Here is a 21,383-nt window from a genome sequence, read left to right on the forward strand (position 1 = left end):
TCCTGGAGACTATTCTGCACTGCCTATGGAGCTGTCATAGCGCAGCGAGGATTTGAATGAGAGCCCTCAGGATCATGACACACATGCAGAGTATAGACAAAGATTACACCTGGGGGATGGTGGCTTGGTTGACAGAGGGAGGACACACGTTTCATATTAATGAGATCTCCCCAGCCTACTGGATACAGGGTCAGAGCATTCAGTAATCACCCTTTCAAAAGGGTAATTTTGTAACAAACAATGTTGTATATGTTCGACATGTATATGCGATAGCGTTTGGGAGGTGGTAGAGTTGAATTGCTGTGCCGTTTTAAAATTTTCCCTCTATTCTATAGAATATTAAATTGTTTTTGGACTCCAATATACTCTCCCAAAATTGTGGAGTCCATAGCCTTCACAACTCCAAGTATTGAGGAGTGAATGAAGACAGGAAATCTCTGCTTAGCGGCAGGGGGGAGGGGGGGAAGTCCCCACATGAGCCAACATTGGACAAGCTGCCTTTGAGACAACCATGGTTGGCCTTCTTGCCACGTGACCCTGCTTTCCACAATGACCGACTTCCAGACAATCACGAACCTACTTTGGTCGACTTGGAGGGCACTAGAGCAGCTGCCTTGCCACATGACATCCCAACATCTCTGGCTGAACCGCTGTCCATCCATGTGCACCAAGACTTGTGCCTCCAAATCTGAAGAAAACTTGGTACCTCGACATAGTGCTTCGCACATGGCTGCTCTAGAGATAAGCCAGGTTTTTAAGATCTAATCACGGCTTGCTCATTTGGCTTCTTTTCATACAAGGGCCTTACAGATTCAGCAACTACGACTGACCTAGACTCCAAAGCGTGGAGCATTTTTATCCAACAACTTGCTTGACTTCATCATTGGTAATTTTCCCCTTTTATGGAAAAAACCACAAGAGCAAGGACTTGGGGATCCCTGAAGCCACATGATACACACAACAATATATGATATGCCCACCAAAGGTGGCCACAAGTAAGGAGGAGGACACCAAGATCTCAATGAAGGGATACAAATGCTAACTATCAGTAAAATTTAGTAACAAGGACTTCCATATTCATTTGTTGTTTTTCCATTTCCACAGCAGGTCGCACTATGGCATTACCATACATCTCCCTCGTTTCATGACCTAATCGGTAGGGGATTTTAATGTTAGTGACAGTTAGTATACAAACAATGCTGCATGATTTCACGGTCTACCTCAAAGCTTGATTTCATTAAGGGATCTCACATGTGCACATATCGTCCCACCCAGAAGCTTGATGCCATCACGGGCCTAGCTTGTGCACGTACATCCCTAGACAGAGGGTTTATCATTTCTCATTACATATGTGTTATCAAAGGAAAAATGGTGAAGGCCATACCATGGTGGACTACCTTCTTCAACTCGTTGCTCTAATGCTCTCTATGCAAACCTTGCCAAACTCTTGATCCGCTTTGGTTGATCATGATGTCCCATCTTTTTGGTTCCCTACTGCTTCTGCCCTCCCCCTCAGTACCCTCTAAGACATGCCGGCGCTCTACCACCTATTAATATATCTTTAAGGATCAGATCCATTGCTCGCAGCTTTCCTTTAGCCTGGAGTCTATCCATTAATGTACCTCCCTCTAGACTCCACCCTATTTCCTCTCAAAGGCCTTACATGGAGCGACCTCTTGTCCTTCCATCAACTCGGGCATTCCTCCTCCCCCCCAAAATCAGTCCAAAAGAATATCAAATAGGAAATTAGAATGGATGGACAATAAGTCCTTGAAAAGACAAACCCTTTGATGAATAAAAGGAATAATGGCAATTGATGAAAAAATGTCCACCATTCAATATTGAGAGTGATATTTGAGTACTCAACATTGTATCCAGAACATTATTTTGAAGCACTGCTATGATGTGCTTAAATAGTAAATTATACGTAATTCAAGCACATTATTTTGCTTCATTCTTGTGTTTTGATTTCCAGGATAATCCTTTAAAAAAATTGCAAATATCAAGCATGCAAATTATTTTAAAAAACAGGCTAGAAGGCCCAATTAAATCCTCCAAGAATATATGCCAATAAGCACACCAAAAACTATTAGACATATCTACAAACACTTCTTTCGGAAAAGCTGATCAACATTCATAGATTGTGAAAGGGAAATTAGATGCTACTTAATCTATTAATATTAGAAAGCAACACTCTCTTTCGGCACCTTGGTCTACAAACTAGAACAGCACACTACAATACATTCTCAATCACTATGTTCAGAAAAAACACTCAACAACAATTCTTGTAGGGCACAATGGTTTATGAGCCTTATAAACCTATTATGCTGGGCCTTAGCCTCGAAATGCTCTATGCTAAAACCACAATGAGATATAATCACACAATCGACAGTAGGACTCTATGAAGCTGTGGGCTATGTGGAGATATTATTGTCATTCTGTAACTAAAATGAAATGTTTTAATGCTTCAAATCCAGAAATTTTATTGCTTGCAATCACATACAAGTCATATGAAAGCTCACCATAGCTTTTGGGTTTATGGTTGACGAAATGGAATTTAACATCTCTTGGCACTTATCAAACCTAATAATCAAATCATTTACCTGTCAAAATCACATCCAAAAAACATTAGAGCTCTCTCTCTCTCTCTCTCTCTCTCTCTCTCTCTCTCTCACAGGGTGCCCAGCTTGGGCACCGGGACCCTCTAGGATCTATTGGGAAAGAATAGAAACTTTACATAAACGTTTCCTAATAGGGGAATCAGGGGTTAAGACATAGACACCCTACCCCAAACTACTAGCTGAAACAAGTATGATATCCTAGAAGGGGAGCCATTATGTCAATTCATGGCTTACCTCAACAAAGTTTAGAAGATGGACACCAATAGAATACCACACAAGGCGATGAAATCATGGGATGGCACAGATAGGGAATGAAGTGGATGGAATCATGGGGTATAACAGCTGCTGATATAGCAGAAGATGCATGTGAAATTCGAGAGTTAGTGACGTAGAAAATGCTATAATGAGTCTGTAATAGGAGCAAAGCCCAAGGAAACTATGTGCTTCATGTATCGAGGTAAGCTCTGGCCATTCCTCTAAAGCTCTTATCTTCGCGGGATCCATCAAAATCCTTTCTTTATCGATGATGTGTCCGAGATAGTGAATCTCATCAAGGAAAAACTCGTTCTTCTTGCCATTTATAAAAAGCTTGTGATTTCGAAGTTCTTGGAACACAGTGGCCAAGAGCTCCTTATGTTCTTCTTCTGTCTTTGAAAAGACCAAGATGTCATCAAAGAAAGTACCTGTGAAAACCCAGACACAAAATTGCAAAAGCCAGAAGATCTAGTAAGCTATTCATAGTCCGTATTGACAACTAGGGATCAAATCGCAGCAAAAATGGGCTTTTTGGAGCAAATCGCAATCAAGTTTTGGCTTCCCGGTACAAATCGCATCAATTCTAGAGCCCTCGGGAAGGATATTAATCACAATAGGATCTCTCTTCGCTTGGATAGCTCCAACGCACGGCCAATTGAAGATTCTCATGCTATTATCACTCGCATCACAAAGGTAGGACGTGGAGGAACGGAAAAGATAACTTGCATCCATACTAGATGACTAGGATAGAGAGAAGAAGGCAATATACCGCACTAGGGTCCAGAAATAAGGGCTGGACCCCCCTGAAGCTCTTTATTGCAATAGAAATAAACTTTGGACAACTGGCTCTCAGAAGAGGATGGAGTTGAGTAGCACCTTGAATGAGTCTAAGAGATCTAAAGCCCCTTCTTTTATAGACTTGGCCTAGCTAAAAGCTAGACCTGCTTTTCTAAAGTTATTTTTACAAAAACTAAGCTTTCCTGCTTTTAACCCACCTTGGGGCAGCTTTTATCCTCTTTTTAGAATCCCGTGGGTCCTCCTTTAATGGCGCCAACTCCTGGGTGTTTTTTTCCCTATGGAACCTACTTTTTGCCACTTGCTTTAGCTTTTTGAGCCTTTTAGCACTCTTCCAAGTCCTACACAAACTCCAACCATCCTACAAATCCATTCATCTTGTAATAATAGAAGCAAACCACCACGTTGGTGACTGTTAATATCCTAGTGCAAACCAACCACCACACTGGTGATAACTTATCCTGCACTACTACCGTGATATCCCTACACTACTGCCATGCTTTCCTAAAATTTGTTGCATAGTGCTATACTAAAACAGTGCCCTTTAAATTGTTTATCGTTTCGTTAACCGCGTCACATTTCATCCCATGCTTGCTTTTAGTATATCCCAACAACCACCGTGCTGGTTTCCCATAACGAATCCACACATCCTACAAATCACTTTAACCCATTAAGGGTTGACGAAATGCATACATTCCTAGTTATTAGGCTAATCCTACTCCCTTGTGGGCGTCCCCATAGTTCTCTTTTACCAATGCAGAGCACAAGTAAAACACTAAAAAATATTCTTAGTTAACCAAAGGCAACATTCTTTCACCAAAGTCAATTCTAATAGAGATTATACTTCATTTCTTGTGAGAAGTATCAAATGGTGACATCCCCTCGGCTTCGAATCAGTTGTCCTCAACTGAAAAGCTCCTTGGTACAGCTGCAAAACTTAAGAATATTATGAAAAAAAGCCTTCATCTACCCACTTGGCATCAAGTCCCGAATAGTTCTTAAACTTGACAAGGTATCTGCGGATGACCTTGCCTCAGGGGTCTTTCTTTCTGTATGATATATAATATGTTCTGGTTGGAGGATCTCCTCCATCTCTTCCACCGTATTGGTTCATTGGGCTCTGGTCCTTGGTGCTTCTTGAGAAGACTCACATGAAAAGCATTGTAAATCTTTCAAGTCTCGAGTAACTCTAGTCGATACACGAATTCACTTATGGGCTCAGTAACTCGGAAGGCCCATAATATCTAGGAGACAGCTTTGGGTATACTTTTTCTTTCCCTTTCAACTTTCTGAGACGTGCTTTTGCAAACTTAAGTAACACCCAGTCTCCTTCTTGGAGATTCATATCTCTCCTATGCTTATCTGCAGCCTTCTTTCGCTTCTGTTGAGATCTTTCAATTGCTGTCTGAACCTGGCAAAAGGCTGTGTCCAAGTCTCAAACATACTGATTAGCTGCAAGTATCTCGTCCTTTGTTCTAAGGATAGGTGGCAAAATCACATTTCCATAAATGACTTTGAATGAGCCTTTTCTTGTGGATTTGTGAATAGTATTACGGTATGCAAATTCTAAGAGAGGAAGATACCTTTCCCATTTGGCTTTCTGTTCCAACACATAATACTTTAGAAGATCTAATTGTGTAGAATTGGCATTGTCACTTTGTCCATACGTTTGAGGGTGAAAAGCAGATGAGAAATCCAACTTCGTACCCATGTTATCAAACAATGCTCACCAGAACAAACTAGTCATCCTGGGGTTTGGATTGTTGACAATCGACTAGCCATCACATGGTACGAAGATCTGTGCTAGCAACAATCTCGCCATGTGGTCTGCCTTAATGGTTTTTCATACTGGAATGAAGTGGGCCTGCTTACTGAACCTGTCAATTATGGTCCATATCCCATCATTCCCGTATCTAAATCTGGAAAGGTCGAAGATGAAGTCCATAGCAATACTATCCCATGGTCCTTGTGGTATGGGCAGTGGCGGCAGAAGAAGTCCTGTGCCGACCATACTTCACCTTTTGGCACATGAAACATTCTGTCACAAACTTAGCCAAAAGAAATATCTTTCAATGGCTCTGATACCATTGAAACCGCAAACACAAAGGATTGTTGTGTAGAGACTCTTCATATCGCTGCTACCAAGGGAAGCAGCAAAACCATGCTTTGATACTATTGAAACCAACCCAAACACAAAATCACAACAGCCAGAAGCTCGCATAAGGTATTCACAATCCGTACTGATAGCTTGGGATCAAATCACAACAAAAACGAGCCTTTTGGAGTAGATCGCAATCAGATTGTGGTTTGCTTGTACAAATCACAACAGTTTTGGAGCCCTCGGGAAGGCTGGAATATTAATCGCAACATGATCTCTCTTCCTCTGGATAGCTCACGCGCACGGCCGATTGAAGATTCTCAAGCTGTAATCACTCACATGAAAGAGAGAGAGAAAGAAAGAAAGAAAGAAAGTTTATTAAAGTCTTCGAGAGACTGTGAAGGTCTATGAGTCTAAAGATAACTGATACAATGAGCATAACGGTGGCAGTCTCAAAACGGGCCAGCCAACCGTTTCTACAAAAAAGAGGTTATGAAGGACGGTGTGTCTAGTCCTGTACAAAAATATGTGTCTACCTCCAGATGATACAAAAAAGAAGGGGGGGGCACCAAAAATGGGACAGAGGGGCAAATGGGCGGCCGGGAAAAACCATGCGATAGATGATTGGCCTCTGACGTCACGCGGCCTAGTCGAGCTCGGTCGTCGGGGGCGGCGGGTGGCCCTGTGGATGAGGGCAACAGTAACCCCGGTGGGGCGGGCAGAGAGTAGAGACGAGATGTCATGGACCCGGATGTGTGAGTCTGTCCGCTGGCATAGCTTTCGTGGCTCTGGCTCTCGCTCACGTCCGCGTCGTCGGCTAGACTGAGGAGAGGTATCCTGTGACTAGAAGAAATCAGTGATGGGCCGCTGGGTGTCCTCACGCTGTGTGTGCTGCGCGTGTCACCGTGCTCGGAGAGAGGTATCTCGGTGGCGAGTCATCTCATGTAAGAAAGCGGCTAGGCATCGCTGAACCGGGAACTGTAGCACGTGTGGGAGGGTGCTGAATCCGTCGCGGAAACCAATAAGAATCCTAGACCGAGGAACAATGCAAGTATGCAATCGGAAGATACCCACGGTGTTGGTTGCATGGCATGGTTAACCTTTTTATGAGGCGACTTGGGAATCCATGTACAAAATGTAGAGAGTATTGGCAGATTTCATCATCGAGGACACTCATGCTTGAAGAGGGAAGGAACATTATGCTCAAGCTGAGATGACCTTTGAAGGGTCAGCCGGCATTTTACCTTTAGAGGACCAACAATTGTAAATAATTTGCATTGCGCTTTATGTATATGGTTAAAGGGATTCAATGTCAAGGTCATCAGCGAGGGTGATTTGCGTGACTAGGTGGGTCTAAAGGCCTGGGCCTAGGTGTTCCTGGTTATGAATTGTGCCTAGGGCAAATGGTTTAAGGAATCCCAAGAAGGGGTAAAAAGAAGATCTAAGCGTGGCCTTACAAAATAGGCATGTGGCAATCTAGGCCCATCTAGGGAGATTGGGGCTTTATTGATACACACGTGAGTTGGAACGAAGAATAAGATGATTCGAAACCATGAATTTGTGCCTCAAAACGTGGCTGGGTGGAAAATCCTGCAAATCACCCGTGATTCCCCTGTTTGTTTTTTAGAAAACGTTTTGGCCCTATCATGAAGGATATCGAAATTGAGGGAGAGTGTTGATGCTCCATGTCATTTTTGGACTAACTAGTGGTCTTTTTCAAAATCTGACATCAATTGAGCTTAACTAGGGCAGCTTATGATCACAATGGACTGATAAAAAAATTGGCATGTTGTGTAGCATTGCCACATAATCACACCATCAAAGCTTAACTACATAGGTTTGAGTTGAATTCTCCACTTAAGCACACTCACATACATTTTGTATGCTTTCCCTCTCTAGTTGTGAGTTCAATCAAGCTGTTTTTGTAATTTCACTTGCTTCTTGCTTTCCGATAAAATTTTTAACTCTATGGCTTTAGTAGTTCTTGCCCCAAACAACAATCCATCATTGTCGGATCTCTTTGAGTTGTTTTAATTTTGGTTTTGATGAGATTGCTTGCATGAAGTAATCTTTTTTGAAACTAATGTATCTACCTTTCTTCGAAAGAAAGGATGTACAATCAAGATTCAAGACGCATTCAGAAATATGATGCATACATATTGCTATCGAACATAGCATACAGTATTGCAATGATGATGTGATAAGTCACAAAATATGGTCAAGAAAATTAATTTACCAATTCATCCACATGCTGATCACGGACTCCTCTCTCGACCGCATCTGCAAACGCATTTATTAACTGCAAATATACACTTCTGATGATTAGATATACATTCTTACTTGATGCAAATTACAAACTACATCAATTGCCGATGAATGTCATTGCAAGCACACAAAACCTGTAATAAACGAAATTGCTCATAAAAGTTGTTGCAAGCACTAGCGAAAAAATAAACTATAATAAACGAAATTGCTCATAAAAGTTGTTGCAGGCACTAGCTACCGAATCGAGCCCAAAACATGAAAACAAAATTCATTTGTGGTGAGCACTTTATAATAGCCATTGATTGGAAAAACTAGTCATAAAATAGATTGATTTTTTCCAAATTTGTTCGAGGAAATAGGTTCGCACCTTAGTTTAAAAAATACACTGATAGAAAGCTAATCCCCCATGTGTTGCCAATTGTTAACGGGAGAAACGCCTCCATTAACCAAGAGTTGGGCACTGAGGGCTGCCCCCAACATAGTGCTGCTGAAAAACTACATCATGCACAAAACGGAAGAGAAAGAAGGCCAAAGCGAGAGGTTGCCAAAAGGCTGATCATACATAAAGACCGCCCAAAACGGGGCATGTGGAATTGTCATGAAAATGCTTCAAACAAAGATATCGGTGGCCAAGCATCCAATGTTCTCCTTAATGTTCACTTGCCCCTTCATAAATATGAAGATAACTTCACTATACGCCTAGCCTTATGCTAACTCTATGCCTAACCGTGGTCGGCACTTAATCGTGCATACGGACCTTGTTAACATTGGCACTAACGGCGAATGGATGAAAATCCATCAAACCTTCACAAGGCCTGCTAAGAAGTCAGATGCCTTATCAAAAAAAGAAGTCTAAGTTTTACACCATTTTAGGACTTATCGCCAAGGCTAAGGACCTATTGTGAAATTCATAAAAACATCATTGGATGTGTAAATCCACCCCATTGGTATATGTCGATGAAGATCCACCACTCGTAGAGTCAGAGAATGACTACACGTCGTGAAGAACTTGGTGTATGGAGAACACCATCACTGAGAACCGTAGGTCCTTTCTTGGGTTCTTCCTGCATCACATCAGAGAAATCCATGCATCGTCGCCCAATGTCGTTATTTATAAGCAGCTCCATGATGTCGCAAGGATTTATTGCAAGCTCTAGACTAAATGAAGTGGTGTAAAAATAATATGTGCATCACTGCACATCTGAAAGAAGCATCTGCGGATTTACAGGCAGCTCCAAACTATTCATGGATTTATAGGCAGCTTCATACGCATTCATAAGCGAACCCAAACAAAGAAAAGATGAAACTCCGGTTGTTGTGGATAAAAACCAAAGAGCCAAAAAAAATTCCCGAAAAAAAGAGTCAGGAATCTTGCTCGGAGCCTCTGTCGAAGAGAATTCAAAAACTGCCAAGAAGACGGGCAATGCCAAAATAAATAAGATACAATCTCCTGAGAAATCAGACACCGATGACATAAAGCAGGAGCAACGTGCCTACGGCGAGTAGCAGCTATCTAGATGGAAAAATTCCCAGAAGCACTCGCAATAAAAAAACCTGTTGCCGAAGTGGAACCTTGTATCCCCAAAGTTGCCGCAGTCTTTTCCTCCACCACTTAGCTGACTGATGCATTTGCCAAAGAGAATTACCCCTTTCTGAAACCCACTGTTGAGGCAAAAGGATTTTGTATAATACAGACACAGTAATCTGAGATAGCCTCAAAGGACGAGAGGAGGACCCAAGGGAAGTCAATGTCCAATCCTCTAATCGATCCTGGAGTTCCAAGGGGGAATCGGAATTGAAGGCAAAAGCATACAAGTGATTTACTGCTACAAAGTACGATAATGAGAACCCAAACCATACTGTGTGGCTGGCAGAGAAAAGGGAAGCATAGAGCCATCATCATGAATAACATCAACGATAGTATTGATTCCTTTAAAAGAAATAAAGTAAGAACGATGAGGTTCCTATAAAGCAAGCGGAGGCTGAAAAACTTTGGACCAGTGAATGCTTTCAACTCGCAAAGAATTACCCATCAGAGGCTGTCGACCATGCCATTCCAGGTGAGACAGAATATGCTTCCAGTCAAGAAGCAAGTTGGAGACCATAGGGCAGCCATGCAAAGTGCCATCAATGCACCCAAACAAGAAATCCCACTGAGTGGATTGCCAATCACCAAAAGCAGGAGTACTAATATGTGTGACCAGAGATTGAATCATGAGAGCCCAGGGCTGATTACTTTTCAAAAATTGCGGCAACGTTTTTCCCCTGTGAGCAAGGATGTGCACCTAGATATTAGTGATATTCAAACCTCCATGCATCTTAGGGGAACAAATTCGATGCACCGAAAGTAGTCTGAGACTTTTTCTGCCATGTTTGGAACGCCAAAAGATCTCCATAATGACAGACATAAAGGATCAAGATCTGCCTTGGTGAACATGATTAAAAGCAAATAAAATTGAACGTATGCCACAAGTATGGACTGCACTATTCGGAGGCAAACATGTAAAGGCCAAGTTGGCAATTTTCAATATTCAAGCTTTTTCCGAAGCTTGATTAGAACCCAATCAATTTGCTGTCGACGAGTAAGTCCCCAGCCCAAAGGATAACCAAGGTGTTGAACTAACTGAGTGGGTGGTATGATCTCCCCTGGCCATAAGAGACTGTGCCAGTCTTTAAGATGCAACGCGAGCAGCTTAGACTTTTGAAAGTTAACATGAAGGCCAGCTACCAAACTATAAACTGAAAGGGCTTGCATCAAAGCAGAAAGATCAGCCGGAGTATTCTTTGGAGTAAAGAAAGAATCATCAGCATAGGCCTGAGCAACCATGCTACGATTTTCATCCAGTTCCAAACCATGGAGAGAATCTGTAGCTACTAGATGATCAATGTATTGCAGCATAGGATGAGTAGCAAAAGCATACAGTAAGGCACTAAGGGGACAGCCCTGACGAACTGAACAACGAAGAGTCCATTCTTCAGAGTTGTCTCCAAAAAGAATACAAGCAGCATTGCTATCCTTGTAGAGCTAATAAATAACCTGCTGCATTTTTATTCAAAACCCCAAGGCTCGCATTGTTTGCGAGATGAACTCCCATTGAACTGTGTCACAAGCTTTGGCAACGTCAATCTGTAAGAGCAAAACATCCTGCTACGTGTACTTGGCATATTCAATCCCAGCATAAGCATTTGCCTACGAGGAACAAAGCCATATTGAGAAGGATGCAGTCCATCATGCAGATAGCCTTTGATACGGTCAACAAGCATTTTAGCTATGATCTTGTAAATGAGTGGCATGAGCGTAATTGGTCTACAGTCAGTGATAAGGAGCTTTACCAGTCCCTTTTTCCATGACAGGGGCATTTGCTGATTTTCCCAAGCTGAATTAGCCATTTGCAGCAGAGGGGATTTGAGGCTATCCCAGAAAGCAAGAAAGAACTCAACAGTGAGGCCATCCCATCCTGGAGATTTCCATCTACCACAGGATTTAACTGCATCTGACAATTCCCTTTCAGTGAAGGGAAGTTCCAACTCCAAAGCCTGAGCTTGAGAAAGAATTGGAAGGACACGCTGTAAAAGAAGCTGGCATGCAGACAAAATCTTAGGAGAAGGAAAGTCCACATGCCCAAAATGGGAGAAGTGCTGCACACAAAAATCAGCAAGTTCAGAGCGAGATGAAGACCAAGAACCATGAGGCATCCGGACCCGACATATATTTCTAGCATGTCATTTGTAATGCAAACTTTTAAAAAATTGCTTCGAAAAGCAGCCTTTATCCAAAAAAGCCCTTTGTCGAGATCGGGTTTCCCATTTGGAAAGCTTTCTTCGATCATTTGATTGGGGACATAATTTGTCCTGACATAAGTACATGCTTTCATAAGAAGACAAAGGCTGAAGGTAACTAAGCTCACTCAGACTCTGGCAAATGAGTTTAGCATGCACAACAGTCTCCCGTGTGGCTCGCATAAATGATTTACCATAATCCCGAATCACAGCTTGCATTGGAGCAACAAAAGCCTGCCATGCATAATCTATATAAAAAAGCATCTGTTAAGAGAGAGGCTGAATGGCATCAGAGACCATAGCTTGAAAATCAGCATGTTCCAGATAATTGTTATTCACCAACAAAAGCCTTCTGCAAGGCAATCTGTCATCAGGAAAGTCATGCATGGAGAGCCTCAACCAAAGAGGTGCATGATCAGAATGCGTGAAGGCATGATCGACCCAAACTTGTAAAAAGCACTACCCATGGAAACATTATTGATAGTAACCGAATAAGAAGCCGGGGTGGGATTATTTGTGTCCCACAAAATGCAAAAGCAATTCGAATTGTTGTTTGGTCTCGGTGGACAAAACACCTTGCCAAGAGAAGCTGCAATTTTTTCCAATAGAGAAGCCATGCACTGAGGAAAATCCACAACCTCTACCCATACAGGGTAGCGGTGTCAAATCAATGCTTGATAATCCCTGGTTGGAGACCAGGGCAAGACATGGACCATCTGCTAGCCATAGAAGAGCGGAGAGTGCTCCAGCAAAACATGTATGTGCTCTTCATCAACCATGATGATCTCAAAAAAATCCCTCGCTGCATAGTGGACTTTTTTGACACGACACCCACCCAAGGTTCTAGTCAACCAATTGCCCACATCCGCAGCAGCAGGCATACATCCATGAAAGAAAATAATAATGGCATGCTTGCCATATTCCTTGACAGGATCAAAGATGTCATCCACCTCTACCATGATACCTGCCATGGGAAGTGGATCTTTCCAACGCTTTTGAGTATCCTCAAAACCTTCACACATCACGACGTGGACGAGCTGAGCCTCTGCAAAGGCATGAAGGGGTCATCCTGACCCATCACTTGCTTTTGTTTTTCATTCGGAACGAACCTGTCCTTTTGAAATGTCTTCTCATAGGGACAATCTGCCACTGTAGCTGAAGAAGTGGAGAAGCAAGGAACTGAAAAAGGAAGGGGCAAAGAAGGAGAAGATGGAAAAGAGCTGCACAAGAGAAAGGGATATCTGCAAGGAAATACTTTGGCAAAGGCTAGAAAGGAGGTTACACTAGGCTAACCGGAAGGGGAAAAGGAAACAAAGAAAGAGGAGAAGAGGAGGGATCAACGGGGAGCAGTAGCAGCGCACGAGGGAACACCACCCAGCCTGCACAGGAAAATGCAACAGCCTGTATGGATCACCAAAACTGTACGGACATGTTGAGCAGGTATGGAGACCAATCAACGCTTGTACGGGTAGTACTGTCTGTACGGAAACTGGCAGCCTGCACAGATGTGAAACAGTAGCTGTACGGTCTGTCCGGAAGTGCAGCGACCGTACGGAAGCGATAGGAGCGTATGGCAGACCCAACCGAGGGCACACGAACTGTACGGGGTGCAGCGGCAGCCTGTACGGAATAGAGACCAGCAGGGAAGGCCACCTAGGCCATACGGTTGCAGCAAGAAGGCCGTACAGACGCCGTACAAAGGCTGGCAGCAAAGGACGGGGGCTGGGTGGAAGACGATGCAGAGGCTGGCTGTACGACAGGAGCTCTCCTCTCTCTCGCACACACACACCTACTCTCTCTCTCTCTCTCTCTCACACACACACACACACACACACAGAGCATGAAATATAAAGCACACCTTTACTGAAAAGGCTCAAGCCAAAAGCACTCAACTCACACATCAACATATGCGCATTCCTACGGGGCTTGTTGCATCTATTTACAAGAAATCCTATCACACTAGCCACAAAGGCTGATTATAAGAGAATCCCTTGCTCCAAACACTCGGAGCACATATCACGTACCACACACACAAACTACTTTGAAATAGGCTGAACATATAGAGGTCACATGAGAGAACCACACAAAGTTGGGAAGAGGCAAAAGAGTTGCGCCAACAGCCTATAGCCAATCCCATGTCACAAAGCTCCTTCCATACATCGCCCCTACCTGCTCACGAAGAACAAGAGCTCCAACTCTCATGGGGGAGTCATAGCTTAGAGTCTATCAACCATTAAAGCGCCTCTCAAAGGTGGTAGAAGCCTCCTTATTGGAACCACCTAGAATATTGCATGGAATTGTGCTACATGGCACTTGCATTTTCACCCCTCCATTAACCTTAGCATTTCTCACCACTCCTTGGAGGTTCACCACACTAATCAACACTAACAAATGCTAACATGACTGACAGATGACTAACCGACGTCCAAACGAATTGAAAGAGGGGACAAGAGAATCTGTGGAAAACCCAATGTAGGAAAAGTCTGCGTCCGCGCGCATTGTCGAAGAGATAATGTGCATTATCCGCACAAGGAGAAAATATGTGCATCACCGCACACCAAAGAGGAGAATGCATCGTTGGATTTACAAGCAGCTCCATACCCTCATCAGGATTTACAGGCAACTCTAGATCAAATGCGCTTGTGCATTGTCTGCACATTAGAAAGAGAATATATGTGCATCATCACACATCATATAGAGGAGAGATTTGAGCATTGGCAGCTCAATGAGAAAATATGTGTGCTTTGCTGCACACCACGATAGAAATGTAACCATCAACTGCTCATCTTTGTGTCAATGGATAGAAGAAAATCGTGGCTCACTGCACGTGTTGTCGGATCAATTCGGAATCACAAGAAGGTTGAAAACTAGCAAAACACCAGACAATATCGGACACGGGTGGAAAGACCGATCTTGTCAGAATATCCTTCGAAGATGCCTTCTCTTGCAGTCTTTTATTGGGAGGAAAATGTTAGACACTACCCGAACTTTCGCCTTGTTAGGAAAGGCGGATCATCACCAATCCAAAGATTGTCTATTTGTTTCTTTTATAAGCAATCTGGATATGAAAGCTGGATTATTGGACCTCCAAATTGGACACTGCAATGTTGGAACTTATAGCTGGTTTTTTTGTAAATCTCTACCATCACTTAACAATGGTGATCGATTATGCACTGCTAGTAGTTTGATCATGCTGGAGAGGGTGAGGATGGCCCTGGAGGTCTTCTGTTCGACTGCTGGTGCGAAAATCAACTAGAACAAATCAGTTGGTTTTCTCACAGACCCCGGGGCGCGTTCTCAGTGGGGGAGGTTTTTGGGTTTTAGGTGGATCCCGTGGGGACAGACAGCTAGATACCTGGGTTTTCAGGTCGGCCTGGACATCACGCCAGCTCAGCAGTTTCTCCCGGTGCTAGATTCCATTCGACGGAAGCTGGCTTTCTGGAGCACTGCTAAGCTTTCCCTTGCAGGTCGTGCCTTGGTAGTCAACCAAGTCCTCCTGGCCACGGCTTGGTATGTGGCTTCCTGTTGGTGTTTCTCGAGATCCAGCGTGGCACAGCTTAGGAGGCTGGTTCGGAACTTCCTTTGGTCCGGGGAGGATGGCCTCAGAGATACCAGAGCCACGGTTGCTTGGCAGACAGTCATTCTTCCGTAGGCTGAGGGAGGCCTGGGGGTCATCGATCCAGAGCTTCAGAGTCAGGCCTTGTTAGGCAAGTTAGTCATCCGCGGTTTGACCCCGGGGGGGCAGACGTGGAAGATGCTACTTCAGCAGGGGGTCGGTTCTTGTGTCCCGCGCCGAGGTGGAGAGTGGCTCCCGTCCCTCAGGTGGATCTTCACTTCCGCCCCGCTCACTCAGCCCTGTTCCCCACTCGTTCGTAGCCTCCTCATGGTTTGGAGGCGGCTCCGCCTCAGTCTCATTCAGTCCCCTCCCCGCTGTCAGGAGGAGATCGATCGCCAGCCGCTTATCTGGAATGATCAGGTCAGAGATGCCGAGGGCCTTCAGTTGGGGGAGAGATCACATATCAGGTGGGATGGCTGGATGAGGGGGCCAGCCCGGTCCCTTCGAGTTTGGAGGGACACGTACAAACATTTGGAGACGGCTGATCTCGCAGACGCAGCTGGAGGTGCACGTGGAGCCCAGGCGAGACGCACGGAGATCGACGGCGTGATCCCAGCTGATTGGTTGGTTCCACCTGAGCCTCAGATCCTCATGCCTGGTGACGACCGTTGGCTGGGACAGTTCACCCCCCGTGGCATCCCACTGGTGGTCGCAGGACGTATGGACGACTCCTCTATTTCCTTCTTCGCGGTTATGGGGGATGGACGACTCAGGAGAGAGGATGCACTCATCGACCCCCTACTCCCATGGCAGAGGGTTCGGGTCATAGGCCTTTTGGGGAAGGTCTGGCGTACCGATCCTAGCATTGAGCAGGATCAGATGCAGCTTTGGCGACTCTGGCTCTGGGAGGGGCGGGCCTTGTCAGAGCTTGATTGGGACCCAGGAGAGTGGAGTTGGCCAGAGATTGTGACAGGACAGGGGCCGACCTCCTTCTTTGCCTACAGCACGACTTTGGGCAGGCGAGTTCTTGGGAGGATGCAGAGCCGCCCCCCCACCCAGCGGCCCAGCTGGTATGCACAGGGTATTTCCAGATTCTTTTTGCAGGACTTCTGGAAGGCCTTGTGGGAGAGCTGGCGGCCGCGGAAGATCTCCTACTTCCTATGGCTTCTCGCCCACAAAGGTCTTCCGGTGGGGAGCTGGTTGAGACAGATAGGCCAGGACGGACGCTGTCAGATCTGCCATGAGGTTGAGGAGTCACCAAAACACTGCCTGTGGAGCTGCACTCGCGCCCAGGAAGTGTGGAGGTGGACTTTCGGGATTCTCACTCGTGCAGCACCGGAGCTAGGTTTGATCACTTGGGGCGCGTTCTGTTGGTGCAGCACCGCACCTGGTCTACATCACTTATTCGAGGCATGCCAGCAGGACCCCACTTTCCTTATCACACAGGGAACATGGGGGCCGCTCGAGGGTATCCCGCAGCACCTAGCAGAGGCTGATACAGGAGTTCAGGAGAGGCAACCAGTCTGGGAGATTATTAGCAGCAAAGCAGGGTGGCACATTTGGACCTCGCGTTGCGCGCAGATCCTCGGTGGCACCTCCTTATCGACTGCCCAGATCATGACTGATATTTGGAGCGAGATTATTCATACCTCAGAGGCCAGTGGGACCAGATTCAGGGAGATTCCCGGTCCGGTCGGGAGAAGCGGAGACGCTTCCTCCGGGCATGGGACACACAGGGCCTCTTCTTCGAGCAGACCTCGCAGGGCCTTCGGTGGCGCTACTCACCACCCCGATGGCTGTTCATTCACACTCGCCTTATCCCGCCGTGAGAGAGTGATTTATTTTGTTACCTTTTAGGGCTGTGTCCGATTTGTGAACGCAGCCCATCAGCTACAAGCTGACCTTTTGTATCTTGTTCTCGAAGTAATATAATTAGCACTGTTTTTTCGGCAAAAAAAAGTAGTTTGATCATCCTCTACCCTTTCCAAGTGGTTCTTTGAAAGTTTGGTTCATTAATCACTTATGGCACCAATGAAAACTTGTAGCGGATAAAGAGAACCATAGATCATCAGGTCCTTGCACCAAGTTCCGGAATCCATGAATCTAGTAGAATATTGGTGAGGTCGGTCATGGCAAAGTACTCATCCTCCAGATCATAGAGGAGATCATCATCAACATGAGAAGAATCCTGTGGTGCTGCCACCTCATGTGACATGCACTCAGAAACATCAAGAATGACATCGACAAGCCCATGCCGAGAAACTGTGCCGCATCATGTTGACGTAGACCATTTGCAAATTATAGGATAATGCGAGACTACGGGCACCCAAGGACATATCATGGCTCTGTCGGCCGCTATGCTCCTCCCATGCTCGGTCAACCTCCTTCATATTGGAGCCGTGATCATGGCAATGCATCCATGGTTGGTGGTCAAAGCCCTTATCACTCGTATGGAGTCTGCTTGTGCCAGTGGTGTTCAAGCTTGCTTTGCCTAATTGGGCCGGCAATGGCCTCTTCTACTGTGGTGAGCAACGCACCTCCATCGATGGTATTTGCCTTTGGCTCTTCTGCAAACGCAAGAAGGCTCAATCCCTTCCTGGTGGCGCATGCAACTCGTCTCGTATGGTCTCAGTCTCCCAAAAGCTTTGTTCAGTCTCATCTAACAAGTCCTTGCATGATGTCCACTGATCTAAATTGAGGCTTTGGTTCGTTGCTTCCTTATAAAGCTCGTGGGGGTGATGAAACTCCTTCGCCACATAGAAAACCCAACACCACCCTCAAAGACTTGCTTGTAGAGTACATTTCCTTGTGAGCGTAATTTTGCGCACTTTAGCACAACCAGGTGACATATTCGGTCTTGATTTGTTGAGGACGACACATACACTCAATCTATACATGATCTCGACTGAGTATGGTCTCCATCAAGCTTGGCGTTGCTATTGATCTGGAGGATGTACTGCGACGCACTACCTACGCTCAAGGCTATCGGATTGGCCCTGGGCGAGTTAGCACTACGTTTCGGGCAAGTAACATTGCCCAACGAGATGTTGACAAGATGTTATCTTATGGCTGCAAGCCCACAGATCATGACTAAAAAGAGATTAAGCTTACGTGATGGCTTCCTTGAAGGTTGATCGCACGAGCGATCGTTGATCTTTGAATGGGTTGGCTCCCCTTTTGTCTATATGGACATTATGCTACTCACCCACGCCGCTAAAACTGCGAGTCTTGGAAGCTTGAAGACTACTCTGTCCTCCTATGCTTGCGTTTGGAAACCACAACCACATCAAAGATGAGTTGAACGTTGGTGGTGCCAAATGAATAGGTAGCATGATAGCATAAGCAACAACTCTTCTTCGTAGTGGCTCCTCCACTTCTGCACAACTTCCACACCACATTCTACTCCGACACACCTTTGCAAGGTCCTTTGCATGCGCTGCTAGTCTTCGTCATGAAAGGGAAGGTTTGCTAGAAACCATTGTGGTCACCAAGTGCTAACGGGAAAATCTCACAACAATAAAATTGAGGTGATTGCCAAGTGTTAATGAGGAAAACCACCCAATTAACCAAGAGTTGGGGGCTAAGGATATACCGTGCTACTAAAAAACTACATCATGTACAAAATGAAGAGAAAGAAGACCAAAGCGAGAGGCTGCCAGAAGGCTGAATATGCATAAAGAATGCTACAAACACGACATGCAGAACTGTCATGGAAAAACTTCATACAAAGATATAGGTGGCCAAGCCTCCAAGGTTCTCCTCAACGTTCGCTTGCCCCTTCATAAATGTGAAGATGCTTTATGCTAACTCTATGCCTAACCATGGTCGGCACTTAATCATGCATACGGACTAGGTTAACAAGGTGTAAAGTAAATGTTACCTACAAATCCTTCAAATATTATGGGTGGTACATCCACAACAAGTCAAAATTCTAAGAAAATAAGATAGTCCTATCCAATAGTAAAAAGAAAAATTACATTGGGACTAGCAACTAGCGATAGCTCCTGTGAGCTTCCCCTCCCTACCGCCGCTCGCTCTACCTCCCTTAGCTCCTCCCCCCGCCGCGACCACCTCCGCTCCCTTCCCTCCCCCTCCGCCCTCGCCCCCCGCCCCCCCTCCCCCTCACCCGCCGGCCACCTCGCTGCGCCCCTCCCCTCGCCTCGCCTCGCTCTCGCCCCCCCTCCTCGCTGTTCTCTCTCGCCCGCCGCTCCGCTCCAACCCGCCCCCCTCACTGTTCTCCCGCCCCGCCCCGCCGCGCCGCTCCATCTCCCCTCACCCCCGCCGCCCCCTCCCTTCGCCTCTACTCCCCCCTTCTCCCCCGCTCCTTCTCACCTCACCCTCGCCGCCCCCTCCTTACGCCTCCACCCCCCCCCTTCCCCTCGTCTCAGCCGCCCTCTCACCCCCCCTCCGCTCTCATCCACTCCGCCCCCCTCCGCCCCACCTCGCTTCACCCCTCCCCCCCCCTCGCTTCGCCTCACCCCCTCCCTCCCCCGCTCTGCCTCACCCGCCGTCCCCTCTCACCTCACCCGCCCCCCCGCCTCCATTCCGCTCTCCCCGCCCCCCGCTTTACCTCTCCGCCCCCGCCACCCCCCCGCCCTCCCGCGCCCCCCCGTTTTTCCCCGCACCCCGATCCCTTCACCCCGCCCTCCGCTCCAACCCCCCCCGCCCCCTCACCCCGCCTCGCCCGCCTCACCCCCAGGCTCCACCTCCCGCTTCGTCCCCCCTTTTTGGGGTGGCAGCCTGTTCATACTCCCCATCGGAAGCTTGCAGTTAGTCTTGGCGGTATGGCGGCCCCCTGCCCGGATCCGGAGGCCCAGTCGGACCCTCCCTCTCCAGATGCCTACCGCGTTATCCTGACAGAGCGACAGTCATCTCGTGTTCAGGAGGTTGCCATTGACTTTGCGCGTACCTCTGTTTACGGTAGAGTCATTGGTCACTCCCCCTCCAAGTTAGCCATCAGGGACTGGCTCCAGTCCACTCTCCTGCTAGAGGATGGCCATATTGAGGAGGTGGCCCTTATGGGAAGGGGCATCTTCTGGCTCAAACTCTCCACTGAGAAAGCTGCGAGCAACCTGATTGCCAGTTCCCCCACCTCGGTGGATGGGAAGATTATCATGATAGTCCCGTGGTACCGTGGATTCAGCGCAGCGGAGTTCGATGCTCGGTTCCGCATACCTCGACACCCAGTGACACTTGTTTTTCCAGGGCTTGCTGCAGAGTTGCGCCCGATTGTCAGGGACTTGGGCTCCCATTTTGGCTGGGTTATGCACGACACCTTTGCCGACGCGGTGACCACGGCAGGAGCCCCCCGAGTCCGAGTGGCGGTGGCGGATCCTGCGACTCTCCCTGCTGTGATCGAGATTGTGACAGGTGCCGGCAGTATCACCCAGAGCATGATAGTCACCGGACAGCCAGGTCAGTGCCTGCGGTGCCACGGCTTTGGGCACTTGGCGGCTGCTTGTCCACGTTTCGCCAGCTCGTCTCGACCTCCCCCGCCCCCGACCCCTCCGCCCCCACCCCCACCCCCTGGACAGCCACGTCAGGAGGAGCCGAGACAGCAGGAGTCGGGTCCAGAGGTAGTGGACGGTTGGACCGAGGTTAAAAGGAAAAGGGGAAAGAACAAGAAGACTTCGGATAAAGGCAAGGAGGCAGAGGTTACCCTTCCTGCAGCAGCACCCCAGAGACCTGTCAGGCAGCCGCCCCAGGGGTCTGGGAGAGCTTCTTCTTCGACGGCAGCCCGCCCTCCACAGCCTCAGTTCCCCCTCTCTCCCGTTCCCCCGCCCCTTTCCTCCCCGCCCCAGCCCCCTCCCCAGTCTCCCCCCCCCCCCCGTCGCCCGACCCGTAGTTTCAGCCCCCGCCTCCTCTTCCTCAGTCTTCTCTTCCTCCCTCTCAGCCCCAGCTCCAGCTGGTCCCCCTCGCCTCTCCCTCAGAGTTAGCTGCACCATCGGCTTCCCAGCCGTGTGCAGCCCCCGCTCCACCTCCTCCGCCAGTCGCCTCCGTGGAGTCAGAGCTG

The 21,383-nt window shown here is 47.0% G+C and overlaps 1 protein-coding gene across 3 annotated transcripts in view; it reads right to left on the minus strand.

The window, feature by feature from the left end:
• The window catches only part of LOC147895591 (mediator of RNA polymerase II transcription subunit 9-like), a 64,153-nt gene that overhangs the window by 6,087 nt on the left and 36,683 nt on the right, over positions 1-21,383 (minus strand). Inside the window, exons 2-3 of one of the 3 annotated variants that reach the window (XM_087384162.1) lie at positions 8,006-8,068; positions 2,523-2,603 (exon numbers count right to left, since the gene is read on the minus strand). In XM_087384162.1, the coding sequence (XP_087240288.1) occupies positions 2,523-2,603; positions 8,006-8,068 (144 nt within the window). The remainder of the gene's footprint in view (positions 1-2,522; positions 2,604-8,005; positions 8,069-21,383) is intronic. The other 2 variants (XM_087384163.1, XM_087384164.1) reach the window with 2 other exon arrangements.

The sequence above is a fragment of the Dipteris shenzhenensis genome, chromosome 13, assembly GCF_047967505.1.
Source record: "Dipteris shenzhenensis isolate YYH24624 ecotype China chromosome 13, Dip_SZ_1.0, whole genome shotgun sequence".
Lineage (NCBI taxonomy): Eukaryota > Viridiplantae > Streptophyta > Polypodiopsida > Gleicheniales > Dipteridaceae > Dipteris > Dipteris shenzhenensis.